This window comes from Priapulus caudatus, unplaced genomic scaffold (assembly GCF_000485595.1).
Source record: "Priapulus caudatus unplaced genomic scaffold, Priapulus_caudatus-5.0.1 Scaffold780, whole genome shotgun sequence".
Taxonomy (NCBI): Eukaryota; Metazoa; Priapulida; class Priapulimorpha; order Priapulimorphida; family Priapulidae; genus Priapulus; species Priapulus caudatus.
The window spans coordinates 121,924-123,426 of NW_014577841.1; the positions used below are offsets into that span (position 1 = coordinate 121,924).

The following is a 1,503-nucleotide window of genomic DNA, read 5'->3' on the forward strand; positions in this document are numbered from 1 at the left end:
AACGCACCCTGTTACTACCCCCACTAAGAAACGGGTGCCACTAGCGCACCCACTAAACCGTAGAGCCTGCGGAGCGGGAAGAGAAACCCGTTCTTAGAGTAGTGCGCGTGGCATCCTTCAATGTATAAACACAATAAACCGAACTATAGCAAGGAAAGATACCTATGGTCTTGAAATGAGCTTTAGCTCTTAATAATATAATAAATATATATTACCCTGATGTTACAAGATAGTTTCCATGAAGATTTTGCCACGCAAATACTATTGGTCCTTGTCCGTGGACCTTCTCTCCGATTTGGAAAACTTCCTGCAAAAAAATACGACATTGCAATGTTACTACAGGAAAAAGATTGTTATTCTATCAGCTACTTTACATTATTTACAGAGTATATATAACCAGGAGTAAGATAATATAGATCCTATATTATCTTACTCCTATTATAATTTAGTACTATTTCTGTGATACATATTTGCTACACCTTACACATAAGTATGTTGTTGTGTGTAGTGTAGCATATTACTATTAAATTATAATTATAATACAAAGCCAAAGGACAACAACTTATGATTTCATTACAATTTATCAATAAGTGAATAACCCTTTGAATTTGATTAGTTTGTGTTTCATCTTGTTGACAATGCTGTGGAGCAAAGACTCAGCTACTAAGTTACAGCAGAATATAATAATACATATCACTGCATGACACAACGAAACTTATATAGTACTAGTAGTAGTAGTAGTAGTAGTAGTAGTAGTACAACTACTAATAACAGATAACATTGTATGATTGTAATCTACATAATATTGTTATTATCAATAATGATAATAATAATAAATATTTACTTATTACATTATTGAGTGTTTCACTGTTTGCAATCCATACACAATGACAATGCCAATTACTAAACGTTACCTTCGCCATTGCTGGGTGCTAATAGATTATAATCAATTCTTTGCGGTATCCCTGCATAGTTTTGTGTATCTCGACATGCTATTTGTTTTGGTTTTCACATAATCGGCCTCAGGTAAACAAAAAGATGCCAAGGCAAATCGATCACACTGCCATCTACTGGATACATTCCAAAACATAAAACCCTCATTATGCTTGATTTACATTTTATTCAGTTGCTTGTGGGATTAGGTAATTAAAATCGTAACTGAAACGGTACAAATAACACTGAAGACCTTTCAATATAAGTTATGAATTCTATAATAGTACAAAAGGTCGTTTCAAATTCACGCATGTAAAGTTTTTACCTCTGTTAGATAAGTGTTTGGGTAAATTTTTAAGTGGCTTGCTGTAACTTGTAACAAATGTTTACATATTAGTGTTAACTGTATTTGCCTTTACGTTTATGTATGTTATGAATGCGTAACGAGCCAGCAAAAGAAAACTTGCTTGTTTATTTTAACCTTTCACGCCACACCACTCATGAGAAGTAATATGAGTAAATAGTCCCGTTATTAAAGATGGCGATTGTTACAAAGCTAAATTATGTGTG

General features: G+C 33.3%; 1 protein-coding gene across 1 annotated transcript in view; it reads right to left on the reverse strand.

Moving 5' to 3' along the window:
- Window positions 1-1,110, reverse strand: part of LOC106813478 (WD repeat-containing protein 19-like) — a 17,753-nt gene extending 16,643 nt beyond the window's left edge. The window contains exons 1-2 of the mRNA XM_014817619.1: window positions 915-1,110; window positions 216-307 (exon numbers count right to left, since the gene is read on the reverse strand). Coding sequence (XP_014673105.1) covers window positions 216-307; window positions 915-923 — 101 coding nt within the window. The 5' untranslated portion in view covers window positions 924-1,110. The remainder of the gene's footprint in view (window positions 1-215; window positions 308-914) is intronic.
- Window positions 1,111-1,503: the final 393 nt, after the last annotated feature.